The 15,343-nt window shown below is 49.8% G+C and overlaps 1 protein-coding gene across 1 annotated transcript in view; it reads right to left on the bottom strand.

The window, feature by feature from the left end:
* The window catches only part of UNC13A (unc-13 homolog A), a gene marked incomplete at both ends in the record, with an annotated part of 53,907 nt that overhangs the window by 28,493 nt on the left and 10,071 nt on the right, over window positions 1-15,343 (bottom strand). The window contains 7 exons of the mRNA XM_082835577.1: window positions 19-238; window positions 514-585; window positions 1,240-1,318; window positions 3,769-3,815; window positions 5,609-5,717; window positions 6,230-6,766; window positions 13,066-13,273. Coding sequence (XP_082691703.1) covers window positions 19-238; window positions 514-585; window positions 1,240-1,318; window positions 3,769-3,815; window positions 5,609-5,717; window positions 6,230-6,766; window positions 13,066-13,273 — 1,272 coding nt within the window. The remainder of the gene's footprint in view (window positions 1-18; window positions 239-513; window positions 586-1,239; window positions 1,319-3,768; window positions 3,816-5,608; window positions 5,718-6,229; window positions 6,767-13,065; window positions 13,274-15,343) is intronic.

The following is a 15,343-nucleotide window of genomic DNA, read 5'->3' as shown; positions in this document are numbered from 1 at the left end:
CGGGAGCACGGCACTCACGCTGCAGACAGTCTGCGTTGAGCAGGTCCTGGCACTTCTCGTGGCACTTGACACCGCACTCGGTACAGCGCATACCCTGCCGCGCGATGCCCCACAATAGCCCCTCACACTCGTAGCAATAGGTGGGTGTGGTGGCCGTCCACACCTCGAAGTTGTGCGGCGTCGTGCACGAGATGGGGTAGATTAAGGCTTGCAAGGTCTTCTTGTAAACGTGGTTTTTCTGCGGGGAGGGAGGGCATGCGACATGGGCGTTGAGCCTTAACCTGGGGGCACTGGCTTGCCCCGCCCTCATCCCACCCCCCCGCCCCGTCCCCCGCCCCACACTGTCGGAATCCACGGGTTCCTGTGCACAGACTGTGCTCGCTGGCGGCTGCGTTGTCGGAATTCCGGAAAGCGAGGAGTGCCTGTCTCTGCCCCACCCGCTTCCTTTCCTCCAGGAGCCCCCCCCAGCCCCGCCCACCCTCCAAGATGGGGAGGCGGAGGTGCCCCACGCACCAGCTCTTCGTTGTTCAAAGTGCTGGATGCCAAGGCCGAGGTGATGCCTGCTTTTCTGGACTGCACCAGAGACTGGAATAGGGAAGTCACCAAGGGAGTCAGAGGGGTCGATTGGCACCCGGGGGGTTGTCACCGCGAGCAGAATCCCCAGCCATGGTTTGGGGCCGCCAGCCACGGATTCAAGCCACAGCCACAAAGAGGAAACGGGTCACAGCAGCGGGAGCAGAACCAGAAAAGAATTGGGAGATGACAGAGGCTCCAGGTTAGAAGAGACCCTGGAAAGGGAGCAGCCCCACACCTCTGACTCACCCATTCCCCACCACCATGGACCAGACTGGGGAACTGCACTTGGCCATGGTCAACAGCCACAGAGCAAAACCACCAGCCAGGCCATGAACCAAGGTGGGGAGTCACCTGCTCTCTTCCCGACCCGTGAAATGTTGGACATGGCAAGGTCCCCTCCCCAGAACCCATGGGATGGGGACCACTTGGAAGATCCCAGTCGGGGTCAGGGGTCTCGGGAGGAGATTCAAGGGCCTGGGTTGCCATCACTCACCATGGCCTGAAGTGTCCGCGCAGCACGCAGGGTAGAAGTTAGATCACATTAGTCCCAGAGAATGCCTTGCCAGTCCCCAGCCCCAGTCCTACCATGGGCAGTTTGTACAGGTTGAGCACTGCTTGTGGTAGGGCTGCTCTGCCTGGGCAGGGGAGGGCACAGGCGCTCACCAGGTCGCTCACGAGTGGGATAGGCTTCCTCTTGCGGATGTCTGGCATGCTGTCGATGATGATGAGACCACCGCCAGGGCTGCAAGACACACCCAGGGACGTCAAGGGCCCAGGGAAGTTCCCCTTCCTCTAGCAGACATCTCCTGAGGCCTGGGCAGGACCCCTGATCTCCCCAGGTATTAAGAGTTGAATTGTGTCCCCCGAAAAGATACATGGAGGTCCTAACCCCCAGTACCTCAGAATGTGACCTTATTTGGAAATAGAGTCATTGCAGATGTAATTAGTTAAGACAAGCTCATACTAGAGTAGGATGGGTTCCTAATCGAATATGAGTGGTGTCTTTATAAGAAGAGAGACACACAGGGAGAAGACAGTGGTATGATAGTAGAGGCAGAGATTGGAATGACTCGTTTACAATCCAAGGAATACCAAGGATTGCCAGCAACTACCAGCAGCTAGAAAGGCAAGGAAGGCTTCTCTCCTACAGAAGTCAGAGGGAGCGTGGCCCTGCCAACACTTGGTGTTGGAATTCTGGCCTCCAAGAACTGCGAGAAGATACATTTTTGTTGTTTTAAGCCCTCCGTTTGTGATAGTTTGTTATGGCGGCCCTAAGAAATGAAGACACTGGGCCTCAACTTCCTCATCTGAGAAATGGGGAGATGATACAGTTGCCCACGTTTAGTGAAAATTTGAATGAAGGCAAATCTAAATAACATGATAAAATATCAACGAAATCTTTCTTTATGCTCAAAATTGGAAATATTTGCGTATATTTAAAGTCTATCCTGGAAGAAGTGATTTCAAAGCCCATGAGAAAGAGGGAACTGGAAGTTGTATGTGTGCTGTTGCCTCTTGGCAGCTCTGCCGGAGCTGGCTAATCAGAAGGAGGGCTGTGGCAGATGCTGCCGTGGTCTGTCCAAAGCTACTTTACTGAGAGGTGCAGGTGTTCCCAGAGAGGGTTCAGGTGTGGCTCCTCTCCAGAAAGTTCTCATTGGCCAATGAGAGTGATGCCTGGCAGCCAGTGACTCTGGATAAGCCCTGGGGTGTTATTCATGCTCCAGCGCTCCCTGCGGGATCAGGCAGAGGCTTGGTGACTCCTGAACTACGTCTCTGCTTGGCTGTTTCTCCTACCTGGTCCCGCCTGCCTCACAGGCTTTTCTTTTCTTTTTTATAAGTTTATTTTTATTTATTTATTTATGATGTTGGGGGTAGGAGTTTATTAATTAATTAATTAATTATTGCTGTGTTGGGTCTTCGTTTCTGTGCGAGGGCTTTCTCTAGTTGTGGCAAGCAGGAGCCGCTCTTCATTGCGGTGCGCGGGCCTCTCACTATCGTGGCCTCTCTTGTTGCGGAGCACAGGCTCCAGATGCGCAGGCTCAGTAGTTGTGGCTCACGGGCCTAGTTGCTCTGAGGCATGTGGGGTCCTCCCAGACCAGGGCTCAAACCTGTGTCCCCTGCATTAGCAGGGAGGTTCTCAACCACTGCACCACCAGGGAAGCCCTATAAGTTTATTTATTTATTTTTGGCTGCATTGGGTCTTCGTTGCTGTGCGTGGGCTTTCTCTAGTTGCGGCGAACGGGGGCTACTCTTTGTTGTGGTCCGCGGGCTTCTCATTGTGGCGGCTTCTCTTGTTGTGGAGCATGGGCTCTAGGCATGTGGGTTTCAGTAGTTGTGGCGCATGGGCTTAGTTGCTCCGCGGCCTGTGGGATCTTCCTGGACCAGGGCTTGAACCCATGTCCCCTGCATTGGCAGGCAGATTCTTAACCACTGCACCACCAGGGAAGCCCTCACAGGCTTCCTGTATAAATCATGCACACAGGAGCCCCCATCTCAGACCCCACTTCCAGGGCTCCCCACACGGGACACTTGCCCGTCTGGGAGTCACAGCTCCTGTGTCCCTGCCTCTGTTTGAAAAGGATGTACAAGGGAAGGCAGTCACTCTCCAGCTGTTATTTAAAACCTTAGTGTAATTTACAAATATCTTTTGCATCCTCTCACCTCACTACACAAGTGCTGAAAAACACCCTGGAAAAGCAATAACTTAAGAAATTAGATATGACAAATGCTCCACGTAAGACCAACAACTATCGTTATGAAACAGCCAGCAACTGTAGCAATAATCTGAGAAATATAAAAGCAGAATCAAAGCAAAAAATTCACTCCAGGGTTGCAGATGTATCGCGCAGGAAATGGGTTTCTTCTTTACCTTACATTTATCTCTAGGGGGAAATGTTCTTGAATTATATGAGTGGCTTGAGCAAGGCCTCTCTGGACTGTTTCTCCATCTGGAAAATAGGGGTAGTTGGCCCCCATGGGTTTGTGGTGAGGATTCAACGTGTTACTATCTTTGGCTCCTTCTGGTCATGAGTGCCTTATTACAGTGGCTACATTATTTCACTCATGTGCAATCTGTTCCCTGTCTAAATGGAACCTCTCCCTGCCCTGGCTGGGCTGAGGTTATGGTGCAAACCAGCCTCAGGCTCTGGGTTCAAAACTTCCTCTCCCTCACCCCCAAGATCTGATACTCACCCGCCTTTGAACCACAGGGATTTGGACATCTCTCCTTCTCCCCGGGCCTGCAGGACAGAAGATGGATAAGGTCAGTGTGGCTGCCCCTTCCCAGGGCAGCACATGTACCACACCCACAACGGTCTCTCCTTTGGGTTGGGAGACAGGAGGCCTGGGTCCTAGTCCTCACTGTGTGTCCTTAGGGAGCCCACTGGCTTTTTCTGGGCCTCAGTTTGTCCATCTGTAAAATGAGAAGAAAGGAGATACTCTCTGACGCCAACCTCAGTGGACTTCAGTCTCCTTGTCTGTCAAAATTGGGGATTCGTGAGCGTCATCTCGAACAAGAGCTCGTGCTCTATAGTCCTGCGATTCTAAGGGGCTGGCTCAATACTCATGAGATCCTATCACTCACTAAACTCCCCCTGCCTCACCTGATTATCTGATCTCATGCCCCAGGACCTTTGCCCGAGCGGTGCCACCTGTATATATGCTCTCCCACCTTCTGCACCCGACCAGCCTCCATCTATCATTCAGGTCTCAGTGTGGACCCAGAGTCAACACCCCCTACCATGCAACTAAAGGGTGGCACGGTGGTGGGGGGGACAGGGAGAAGGGTCTGACACCTTCTTCTGAAATATTGTTTAAGTATTTTGGATATCACTTCACTTTAAGTGTCACCTCCTCCAGTGAGTCTTCCTGATTGCCTTGGATTAGTTTTATGCCCCCTCTATGAAGCCCAGAGATCCTACTCATGTTTATTTCTCTTGTCATATCGCTAGTTCCATTACAAGGGTAGTTGCTGTCTTTTTCATTTAATTTGTTGACTTCGTGAAAGTTATTCAATAGATTTTTCACAGTATATTTTCTTCTACTGTTTGAATTTAGAAACATGAGACTGTATAGTAAAGGAAAATTCTACTGTACAGCTGATAAGAAATTTGATTTGAAACTTTTGTGGCTCTGATAATTGATGGTCTAAGACTTTGGAAGTCTGTTTAGGATCTCCTCCTGCCAGCCTCACCCCAGTTTGGAAGGTCACCCCGGATAATAACACTGCTTGGTGTCCAGCCCAGAGCAGGTTGAGTGAAGGAAGGAATGAATGAACGGCCTCATTCCTGCTGCCCATCTGAACAGTCATCCTGACTCTGACATTAATTCTATTTTTCACCGAATTTCTTCTGCAATACTGACCAGATCTCAGACCTTTCCCAGACCCCAACTCTGACACCCATTGTGAGCCCAAGCACTGACTTCTCCCTCTATCACGAAGTCTAACCCTGAACTCTGATTTTGACTGCTGCCCTAACCCTGACCTATAACCCTATCACTAACCTCTATCCCTATCCATGAACCTGGCCACTGAACTTGGCCATAGCCATGACCTCAGCTTAATTTCAGCTCTAGGTTCCAGTTCGCCTCTCCTTCTTGCCCACTTAGAAATCCCAGGCTATCCTGGGGGAGGCTGGACTAGACCTTGGTGGGGCCAGCTGGTTGCACGGGAGAGTAGGCAAGCATGGGTAGGGCCAGGGAGGAGTCAGATTGGGCAGGGGTTGGGCCAGGAATGGCGGGGCTGTGGCCAGGGAAAGAGTGGGTGGGGCTAAGGAAGGACCAGGCTGGGCACGGATGGGAACAGGTTGGAGTGGGCGGAGCCATAGAAGAACCAGGATGTATGGAGGCATGGTGGTGGGTGGGGTGGCAAAGTGGGCGTGGCCAGGTGGCTCATGAGTGGCATGGGCTAGTGTGGGCAGGGCCAGGGAAAGGACCAGAGTGGGTTGGGCCATGGATGGAGTGGGGAAATGAGGGTGGGTGGGGCACTGGGCACGGCCAGGCTGGGGGTGAGCCCACTGCTGCTTTCACTCACCTCCTGCAGCTGCAGCCGCACTTTGTTGAAGGCTCGCAGCCAGTTGGCCTTGGCCCTAGACATGGAGTCCTGACCCTGTTGGCCTTCCTCATCTTCTCGTGGCCTGAAAGTGAGGCAACGGGTTTTATGAGGCTCCGGGGCCAGCACTCCCTCCACCCTCCACCCTCCGAGCGATGCTGGGCCCTCCATGGCCTCCTTGGCACTTCGAAGACACAATGACCCACCTGTGACCCCTCTGACCAGCCTCAGTGATCCTCCCCCCCCTTCCCACATGCCCATCACGTCTCTGACACCTTCAGGTCTCCTGGGTCCCTTTGCCACCTTCCTGGCCCCTCTGCAACTTTGCAACCCTATCCGAGGACTCTTCTGATGCTTTTGTGACCTCTCCAACCCTGGCAAACCCTCCAGCCCCTCACAACCTCTAAGACTCCTTCATGACCCTGCTTGACCCCCTCTGACCCCCCTGAGCCACTTCTGACCTCCTAGACGCATCCCGATCCCTTCAATAAACCCAGGACCCTGTGACAACCTCTCCCCCCAATTCCCCAGGTCTACACTGACCCCATCATGGCACCACTGACCCTGTGACCTTGTGACAGGCCCTCAACACCTTCCCGTTACCTCTCCTCAGCCCTGGGGGGCTCAGGCTGAGGCTCCTGCTCAGCTGCAGGTGCCTCCTCAGGGGCGGCTGGCTCAGGGGCCACCTTGGCTACGTCGGGGACCTCGGTGGGCACGGCTGGGGCCTTGTCCTCCTTCTTGGGGGTGGCGGGTGGAAGGCTGACACGCTTGAAGTCCTTGGGCTCGGCCACGGCCACCTCCTCGCGCTCAGTGTAGCCTTGGATGTCATCCGGCACCTCCTCCTCGTCCTCTAGCTCTTCCTCGTCCTCAGGCAGCTCCTCCTCCTCCAAGAAGTCCTCCAGGTCTTCATCCAGCTCTTCGTCCAGCTCCTCATCCAGCTCATCTTCATCCTGGTCCCAGCGTGGCGAATCCTTATGGTAGCTGACCGAGCTGTGGCAGGAGTGGTAGGAGTCCCGGTCCCGCTCGTCTTCCAGCTCAGAGCCCCGTAGGCTCTGTTCATCCGGGTCAAAGTCCTCGCTCAGCTGCGAACTGCCCTGACTCAGCTCCCCTGAGGAGGCGTAACGGCTGCTGCCTGTGGGGCTACAGGAACGGGCCAAGGGCTCAGGGGCTGGGGCACAGACCCACTGCCCATCCCAGCCCCGGTCATACAGGTTCCATCACCCAGTCATTCCCTGGATTGGTCATTCCCTGGATTCCCAGCATTGGTGGAGCTCCTCTGGTTGCCAGGGAAACACAGCCGTGAACAAAAGACAAAAACACCTGTTCTTGGGGCATTTACCATCTTGGGGGGCAGGCAATAAAATCAGATCAGTGACATTGGTGATCATCCGTGACCTACTGTGCACCACTCCTATCCATGCACTGTGGAGGCTGCAAAACCTTCACCCACATGTTTGGGACCCCGAATCAGTGTCCCTGCCACAGCCCCCTTGGAGACCTAGCGCTCCTGAAACAAACATAGTAGCCCCTGTCTCTTGATGTACCCCCTACCCTCTGCCTCAACCTGGTCCTCCCACTGCCAAGCCCCCTCCGTTCATCAGGGACCTGGGCCTCCCTGCCTCCACTCACAGCTGATCCTGCGGCGGGTCCCTTCAGCTCCACCTTCTAAACATACGTGCAGTGCATCCACTTCCTTGCACCCTGGGCCCCACCCTAGTCCAGGCTCCGCCATCTCCCCTAGATGCTGCCCTACCCAACATCCACTTCTCTCCTGGACAGTACCTTTTCCCACAGAACCCACAAAGGGGCTTATTGGAATCATAAACCCATACATGGACCTCCCCTGTTCCAAACCCTACCACGCCTCCCTTGAAATAAAATTCTGTGCTGTGCTCTGCACCCCTGTGTGGCCCAAATCCTCCAACGTCTCCATCCCCATCTCCTTCCATTCTCTCTTCTCTCCCCCTGCTCCAACTACATTAGCATCCATCTTCGCTGTCCCTCCAACACCCTAAATTGTGTCCACCTCTGGGCCTTTGCACTTGCTGTGCTCTCTGCCAGGAACATCCTTTCTTGCCTGCTTTATCTGGAAAAATCCTTTGGTGCCCACTGAAATAGCACTTCTTTGAGTGAGTCTCCCCCACCCTCCAGCCAGGTCAAGCCCACACCCACCCCCATTATATGCTCCTTATATGCGCCCTGGTTCACACTCGACATGACCAAGAAGAAATATCTGTCTCTGCGTGAGGGCAGACAGCATGACACATGGGCCACCTCTCATCCCCCTTCTAACCACTCATTCAGTCATTCAATAAACAGCGTTCCTTGTCTTACTTTCTCCACTCTCAGTGACTGGGACCCTCTTCCCTGGCCAGGCCCTGGGATGCTGTAGGAATCAAACAGGAGTTTGATTCCTACAGTCCTTTAGTCCTTGTTTGCTAAGTTATGAATATGGTTGATTGCTTTTTAGTGCCTGTCCTTGTAGACAGCTGGGATGGGGGATCAGAAGGTATTATTTGCCTGGAAAGGACTCCAAACTCCCTCTGCTGGTGAATACCCCTGAAGTCCACCCCAGCACATTCTGGGGTCCCAAGTGAGGGGGGCAGCCAAGGACTGGGATCTCCACACAAGGCTGGATGTGTCCATCTGTGACCCTGGGTGCCACGTAAACTGCCCCAGTGGTCAGGCATGGGACCCAGTGGACCCTGAGACTCCTCCCACCACAGCTCTGACATTGGGGTCCAACACAGCTCTGACCCCAGATGCCTCCCCTGGATGCCATGTCCTCGAGTTAGCCACCAAGGGCCTCCCTGCATGATCTGGCCCCGTTCACCTCTCCAGCCTTTAGCTGAGCTGTCTTCTCTGCCTGGAATTCCTCTCCTAAGACTCTTCATTTATCCTTCCAGTGTTGGCTCCCAGGCACATTTCTCCAGGAAACCCTCCCTGCCCTTCCCCTCTGCCAGTGTGTCCAGCTGTGTCCCTCCCTCAGTCAAATCCTGACCTGTGGGATGGAATGCCTGTCCCTCTGGGGGCCCAGCATCATCCAGCGCTCGGCAGCAAGGCCAGGGTGGCCTGGGATGGTGGCTTGAGTCACTCTCAGGGGAACTCTGCCTCTGCATCCCCTCCCCACTGTATGACTTATTCATGGTGAGAGTGGAGAGTTCTCCTCCTTTTCCACTCCCCCATTCCATCCCAGGAATGCTTACAATAAATAGACTGCCCCCAGGACAGACAGACACACCCAAAGCCAGAGAAGGACAAGACATGGCCAGGCACACAGGATGGGAGCCAATCTGAGACCAGCTCTGTGCACATCCTGCTCTGAGACTCAAGCATCTCGCTCCCACTTTTTAAGTCTCAGTTTCCCTATCTGTAAGATGGGCACTCTTCTGCTTTTCTTCTCGGAGAGAGAAGACTTTTCCATCTACTAAAAGAGTTAATATTTTCTTAATATTTGATGTCTTACTCTCCTTTCAACTGTTTCCAGTGCATTGAAACTTTGTTCCAATAATTGCTTAAGTCTGAGCCACCTTGAATGTGCAAATGAATGATGCTTCACAAATTGTAGCAGTCGCAAAAATGGTAGGAGAAACTGTTAGGGAGACAGGAGTGCTTCTGAAGATAGTTTGAATAAGGAAGTCATGAATACAAGTGGAAGGGGATCTAGTTCTTTGCTTTCAGGATAGCGCAAGCACAAAGGAGTTGAATGAAGAATGCTAGAATAAATCCAGGGTAAGACTAATTCTACTCCCCCCTATGCTACTAAATGTTTTACCTTGAGTATGGCATTTCATTTCCTTGGACCTAAAAAATAAAGAGGCTGACTAAATGCTCAATTTTTTTTTCTTTTTTTGAAGTATAGTTGATTTACAATGTGGTGTTCATTTCTGCTGTACAGCAGTGATTCAGTTATACTGTATACATATTCTTCTTTCTTATTGATTTATTTTTTTGCCCGCACCGCGCAGCACGAGAGGTCTTAGTTCCCCGACCAGGGATCAAACCTGCGCCCCGCTGCATTGGAAGCGTGGAGTCTTAACCACTCACTGGACCACCAGGAAAGCCCCTATACCTTCTTTTTAAAAATATTCTTTTCCATTGCGGTTTATCATAAGATATTGAATATAGTTCTCTGTGCTACAGGGTAGGACCTTGTTGCTTACCCAGTCTATACATAATAGTTTACAGCTGCTAATCCCAACCTCTCACTCCATCCCTCCCCCAACCCTCTCCCCCTTGGCAACGACAAGTCTGTTTTCTATGTCCGCGAGTCTGTTTCTGTTTCGTAGATAAGTTCATGTGTGCCATATTTTAGATTCCACATATAAGTAATATCATATGATATTTGTCTTTCTCTTTCTGACTTATTTCACTTAATATGATAATCTCTAGTTGCACCCAAAATGCTCAATCTTTTAAAAAAAGTTCCTGCTAAAACATTCCATCTATAAACTATCCAAACTTTCTATGGTATATACAAAACATAGGAAACTTCAAAATAAAAGTTGTTCAAATACCTGCCAAAAAATATTATATTGGATGATGGTAAAGACTGAGCAGGGAGCTTATGAAAGTTTCCTTCAAATTGTGTTTTACCCAAACTCTCCACAGCAAATGGAAATGTTTTCTGTCCTCATCATCTAACGTAGTAGCCACCAGCCACATGTGCATGATTCCTGAGCACAAGTGTCCAGTAAGATGGAGGGACTGAAATTTTATTTTATTTATTTTAATTATTTTAAATTTAACTTTAAAATGCCCCATGGGGCTACCATGTTGGACAGCACAGCTCTGAAAGCCCATTTACCTCGATGGTACAAAGAGAAACCATTTAAAATTTCTTTTCTTACTGCACTAGAAATACAGCGCTTCTGAGGGTTTCTCCAGATCTCAACCAGATACAAACACTTGTTTGCGTAATTGATCTCTTCGTCAAGAATTGGAGAAGGCCTGCAATTCGGGAGCCTGGATAGCTATGTTTAATAGCGAGTTTGCCCCTGAATTTTTGAATGTGGGGTGACACGGGGGTGATTCTGAGATGCTGCTGGGAACACAGAGAATGGACAATCTCCTTGGTTGAAGTCCTTGCTGATGATGTAGAGGGAACGTCACTTTGGTCCAGCCGTAGGACCTTGGGAGGCTAACTTTGCAGGTTCCCAGGTGCCTTTTTATAGGGCTGAGAGGCCGTGTGGCGTCGTGGCTGTGGACTCAGAAGCCTGCTTGACAAGGTTTAATTCTAGCTCAGCCACTTACTAGCTGTGTGACCTCAGGAAAGTAACTTAATCTCTCTGCCTCATTTTCCTTATCTACAAAACCACGGGGAGATGAAGAAGTAAATTCTCACCTCATGAGATTGGTGTAAAGAATAAGCACATTATTTGGGACTCATTAGAATACCTAGCACATAGTAAGTGCTCAATTAACCATCATTATTTTTCTTGCTTATCGACTAGATATAGCAGGACCAGGATCAGAATGAGGTAGGTGAGGCTGAGTCCTGCAAGTGCAGAGTCAGATCATGTTTTAACTTAAATTTGTGTATTTTCCTAGTCATGGATTTTTAGAAATTTCATTGAAGTATAACTTACATACAAGAAAATCTACTCTTACAAAGGAACATTTTGGTGACATTTTTTTCATGGATGTTTTTGGCATCCATTTTGATTTTTAAAAATATTGCATTAATATATTATTTATCTTGAGGACTGAGTTTCTTGGCACCCTCTTAAGTTTTGTACTTGAGGCAACTTCAAGCATACCACACTCGCCCCAGCCTAGTCCTGGACCTAAGTTGTAGGGTTAACCTCCAACTCTGGTATATCAAGGTTTCACACAAATAGGAGGCCCTGGTGTATGTGTGAACTGAGCCTAATATCTTAAAGAGATTTGGGGGGTCATATTAATAGAAGTATAGGTTCAACATCAAGGGAGTAAAGAGCACAGAAAATTTTCATCCCGCTCATCCTTTAATGGAGGAAATGTATTCTTTGGGGAGCAAACATTTTGCAAGAGGCCCCATGACCAAAAATCCACTAGGTGGGGCTTCGCTGGTGGCGCAGTGGTTAAGAATCTACCTGCCAATGCAGAGGACACGAGTTCAATCCCTGGTCGGGGAAGATCCCTCATGCCGTGGAGCGACTAAGCCCGTGCACCACAACTACTGAGCCTGCGCTCTAAAGCCCACGAGCCACAATTACTGAAGCCCGCGCGCCTAGAGCCCATGCTCTGCAACAAGAGAAGCCACCGCAATGAGAAGCCCGGGCACCACCATGAAGAGTAGCCCCCGTACCTACTCGCTGAAACTAGAGAAAGCCCGCGAGCAGCAACGAAGACCCAGCGCAGCCAAAAATCAAAACAATAAAAAAAAAAAAAATTCACCAGAGGCCACTGCTTTCCACCCAGTGGGTTCACCATAAACACTAGTCCTTATGATGATTTACCAGCTGTGTGACCTCAGACAAGTGACTTAACCCCTCTGTGCCTTGATTCCCCATCTGTCAAATGGAACCAATAATATTCCCAACCAGAGAATGAAATGAGATGATGAAGGGAAGATGCTGGACCAGAGCTGGGCACATAGTTAGCTCCGCATACCATGATTTGTGCTGTTTATCTAACAGTCACTACGTAGCACTTTCAGGCACCACCCTAAGTGCTTTACAAATATCCAACCTGTTTAATATCATGTTTGCTATTGTTCTGTTAAGAAACCAGGACTGGGGCGATCAGGTCAGCGAGCGGGGGGTAGGGTGGGGCAGCAGGCACAAGTTTCAGTCTCACAGGCTCAAGGACCAACACACTGCACCCTTGAAAGCCAGGGGACCCACCTATGGGGTAGGTCTAGGGACAGTCTACTTTGAAAAGAGTAGTGATGGTGGCTGGACTGATTAGGGGCAGCTCCCAAGTCACTGTGCCCATGCCTGCTGGTCAGGAACACAGAGTCAGGGGTCACCAGGAGGGCTAGGTAGGAACACTCCAGGACCACGAGTCAGCTGCTTGCTGGGAGTCTTTCCAACATCACTGTGCCTCACCTCCCACCCCTATTAACGCTCATCTCTTCCTCCTCTCACCTCCTACCCTGAACAGTTAGAGAGTACAAAGGGACCAGGGGCTTTTAAGCGGAGTGCCAAAGAGCCCACCTATTTCAGGGGAACCTCTCAGGGGCTTCCTGACTTGCGTCTCTTTCTTCCGCCAAAGCAGACCCACTTTAATCAAGCTTGGAGAGTTTTCTTGCAAGATTTTGGCTAAAGAAAAGGTTTTACTGCCTATAAGAAAGTATAGATGCTGCTTTCCTAGAACCCACTTACCTCCACCCCCAGCTCCCTCCAACCCCCTATTCCTCTCTCCCCTCCAGGAGATAAGAGGTGGACACACACACACACACACACACACACACACACACACACACACACACGAATCCTTCACTCCACTGTGACTACCTGAGGGCCCGCGGCTCAGAGAACTCCTCATAACTGTGCATGGAGTCACTGTAGGATTCCCGGGAACCCAGGGGTGGTGGTCGGACAGAATATTGGTGGACCGAGGCATTGGGCTGGGACGTAGTATAATAGGGTGGCGGGATGCTGTTGCTTGTCTCGCTGCGGTAGTCACTGTCACGATCATCTACTGCACTGTCAGGGTCATCATCTGGAAGAGAGAGGAGGGGAGGGAGAGAGAGCACGCAATGGAGGCCAACACAGTCTCTCAGATTTAGGGGGTCTTCACTGATGGCTAACCCAAGGAGAGGAATCTACTAGAATGAATGAAGGATCTTGGGTCATTTTAACAGAGGTATACGCTTTCGAATAAGGGAAGTGACTACTGGGCATATACCCTGAGAAAACCATATAATTCAAAAAGAGACATGTACCACAGTCTTCACTGAAGCTCTATTTACAATAGCCAGGACATGGAAGCAACCTAAATGTCCATTGACAGATGAATGGATAAAGAAGATGTGGCACATATATACAATGGAATCTTACTCAGCCATCAGAAGAAACGAAATTATTTGTAGTGAGGTGGATGGACCTAGAGTCTGTCATACAGAGTGAAGTAAGTCAGAAAGAGAAAAACAAATACCGTATGCTAACGCATATACATGGAATCTGAAAAAAAAAAAGGTACTGATGAACCTAGTGACAGGGCAGGAATAAAGACGTAGACATAGAGAATGGACTTGAGGACATGGGGTGGGAGGAGGAAGCTGGGGTGAAGTGAGAGTGGCATGGACATATATACACTACCAAATGTAAAATAGCTAGTGGGAAGCAGCTGCATAGCACAGGGAGATCAGCTCGGTGCTTTGTGACCACCTAGAGGGGTGGGATAGGGAGGGTGGGAGGGAGGCTCAAGAGGGAGGGGATATGGGGATATATGTATGCATATGGCTGATTCAGTTTGTTGTACAACAGAAACTAACACAGTATTGTGAAGTAATTATACTCCAATAAAGATCTATTAAAAAAAAAAGAAGAAAAAGGGAAGTGAAAACCCTGCTTTGCTGTATGTGGGTCAAACTGGACCTAGAGTCCGGGGTCCATGGTAGGTCGTACAACGTGAGGAGGACAGGGACAAATTGGAAGTTGTCTTTTGGGTCAAATGTGAAAATGGACTTTGACTAAAGTCCAGGGTCTCTGAAAACAATATTGGTTTTTCCATCAGGCTTCCCATAACAGGAGTCACACAGATACTCATGGGGAAGTTGGAGGATCAAGAGGACAAGGTAGAATATAAATGCCCTTTAACCCTCAGAGATTCCTTAATATCCGAGGATGGGGACCCCAGCCCTGAACTCTCACACGCAGGAACAAAGAAGGGGCTCTACCAAGGTGCTGTCTTCCTCAAAAAGATCAGATTCTTCGGTTGGCAAGACTACCACGTGCCCAGAATCTATCACTCTAATGGAACAGGGAGGGGTTGCCAAACTCCAAGTGTTTCATAAGAATTAAAGGATGCTTCAGTTCGATTTGCTTTCCTTAGTAAATGGGAAACAAATTTTCTTTCTTAGTAAAAAGAAAACAGTCTCAAAGGACGTTGTATTGTGGTGGGAACAGGAAAGACTGAATTTATTTAGAAAACAACAGTTGAGCTGAAAAGAAGTGAGCGCCCCCTAAATTAACCAGCCGATTGGGAAGCCCACGGTATGCTCGCCATGGTATCAATTTACTGGTGATTTTAAACACCAAGGGGGTGGCTTGTACTTTTATGCTTTTAAGTATTTTTGCTCTTTTCCCAATATTTTTGCTTTATTTTAACTTTCTGATTCTTTTCCCACTCATAGAGTCTATTTCTATATATTAAAAAAAATAGGTCAAAAAAATTTAATGTGGTAAACTGTTAAAAAATTAATTTCATACTTCATGTAGAGCTAGCTATTTGATTCATTCCCTATTTTACCTTCAGAAAAACCTCAAATTCATTTTTAGCCAGCAAAGCCGGCCTTACCAAAGTAGCTCTGGTTTCCTAGTTTCTCATTTGACTTGAGCCATTGTGACCTGCAAGCTTTTTATCCTGTCCCTGCCATATGGCCACCTTCCGATGCGCTGCGCGCTGACAGTGCTGGCATCAAGGGCAGAAGCAGTTGTGAATTTCCGCAACTTAGATCTGTGGGCGTCAGGGTGAAACCGTGAAGCCATAAAGGGCCTAAAGTGGGGGGATCTGAAACTGGGGACGATTTGTCAATGTCACCAAATTGCCCCTCTGACCAAGTTGTTT

The sequence above is a fragment of the Leucopleurus acutus genome (assembly GCF_964270905.1).
Source record: "Leucopleurus acutus genome assembly, chromosome: 3".
In the NCBI taxonomy this organism is placed as follows: domain Eukaryota; kingdom Metazoa; phylum Chordata; class Mammalia; order Artiodactyla; family Delphinidae; genus Leucopleurus; species Leucopleurus acutus.
Note: the sequence above shows the minus strand (reverse complement) of the source record. Positions and strands in the feature narration are given on the sequence as shown.